At 56.3% G+C, this 1695-nt stretch overlaps 1 protein-coding gene across 1 annotated transcript; it reads right to left on the bottom strand.

Moving 5' to 3' along the window:
- Positions 1-162: 162 nt before the first annotated feature.
- LOC119569443 (dapper homolog 3-like) lies at positions 163-1287 on the bottom strand (the record flags this gene model as incomplete). Its single annotated transcript, XM_037917603.1, has 2 exons — positions 755-1287; positions 163-721 (listed from the first exon to the last, which is right to left on the bottom strand). Coding segments are annotated over exons 1-2 (1092 nt in total), but the record flags the coding sequence as incomplete, so codon positions are not given.
- Positions 1288-1695: the final 408 nt, after the last annotated feature.

Here is a 1695-nt window from a genome sequence, read left to right as displayed (position 1 = left end):
AAAATATTTTACAAAAAAAACAATATAAAATATTATATAGTATATTTTATATATAATATTATAATATATTTTTTAGCCCCCCTATATATAAAATATATATATATATAAAATTATAAATATATATTATTAATATATAATTATATGCACACATACACCACAAACACATATAAGCAGACGTCTAGAATCTAAGGAGACATGAGGATAAAAAGAGCTGGCACGCGGGCGCCTCCGGCAAAAGCAGACCCGCGCCGCACGCAAGCAAAGCGTCGCACTCATTTGGGACGTGGTCGCCTCCTGCATGCCGAAGAGGAGCGCCGCGAGCTCGTCGTCGATGGTGAAGGGCAGGTTGGGCCGGCGCCCGCCCTCGCCGGGCCCTGCGGGAACACGAAGGGCGCGTCTCCTCCTCCGTGATGGAGGGGAAGATCGACGACGGCGGGAAAACTGGCCCGACGGCGGCGGGAACTGGATGTTCCCGCCATTCGGGTCGAAGTTGATATTGCCTGAGGACCCCCGGGAAGGCCGCGAGAAGGGCGTCTTGGGGGCGGGGAACGAGCCGCCGCGTTGCCGCCGAAGCCGGGCCGACCTGGTGGGCGGCGCCAGGCGAACCGCCGAAGAAGCTGGTGGAGCCGCTGAACCCCGGGGTTGAAGGAGGAAACCGAACTTAACTCCGCCCTGCGGCAAAGACCCGCTGAAGGTGCCGGGAGGCTGCTGTAGGCTGGCGCTGCGGGCCCGTTAAAGGTGCCACTGGCCGTGCCCGTGAAGGGCGCTCCGAGCGAGCCCCCGAAGTGGCCGAGCTGGAGGAGCCACTGAAGCCGGGTCCGCTGGCCGCGCTGAAAGCCGGGTCCCCTGGCCCCGCTGAAGCCGGGTCCGCTGGCCCCGCGAAGCCGGGGGCCGCCGCCGGGTGTTCCTGATGGGAGGGAATCCTGGTGCTGCCTCGCGATCGAAGGTCGCGAAAGGGATTACCGCCCTTGGAACCGCCCTTGCTGGGCCCGCCCTTGCGCCCGCCCCCGCTCGGCCTCGATGCCCCGAAAGCCCGCGCTGCCACTGAAATTGAAGCCCATCACGTCCTCCTCGGGCTCGATCCGCTCCGTGGTCGCTGCCTCCAGGAAGGCCTCCGGACCGCCTCCCAAAACGGTTTGAAGCTCCGGTCAGTGGAGCGGTGAGGGTTCTTGAGCCGCCTTGCGGAGTTGTACGAGCTGGACGCTCTGAACATCGGGTTGGGTCGAAGGGGCTGGGGAAGGAGGCAGCATGGGAAAAGGGCTGAACTGTCCGGTAGAGCGAACACATGTACGGACACAAGCCCACAAACAAGTAAATAAAACACGCACAAAAACACAAACAGAGATGTGAAGAATTCATGCCGAACTGAGGTGGTAAACCCACTAAGATTAATCTGCAGGATATCTGTTTAACGGGCTGCATCCTATCATGTATTTCACGAGGGAAGTAAAACAAAATGACTAGCTTCCAATCCTAGGTCTATTTCTCCCTGTACAAGAAAACCTACCAACACGGGACGATTTCATTAATTTCTTCCTTGCTCACAACAGTAGAACTAAAGAGAGCATGGTCACGGTTTCTTCCATACTCGGATATGCATGACTGTTCCTGAAGGAGGACCCCCCGACATCTCTAGCATCTTTGAGCATCCCGTTACCCTCGGGGAAATTCTTTCTAAACCTGAGACGCTAGACT

Source organism: Penaeus monodon, unplaced genomic scaffold, assembly GCF_015228065.2.
Source record: "Penaeus monodon isolate SGIC_2016 unplaced genomic scaffold, NSTDA_Pmon_1 PmonScaffold_1518, whole genome shotgun sequence".
Taxonomy (NCBI): domain Eukaryota; kingdom Metazoa; phylum Arthropoda; class Malacostraca; order Decapoda; family Penaeidae; genus Penaeus; species Penaeus monodon.
Note: the sequence above shows the minus strand (reverse complement) of the source record. Positions and strands in the feature narration are given on the sequence as shown.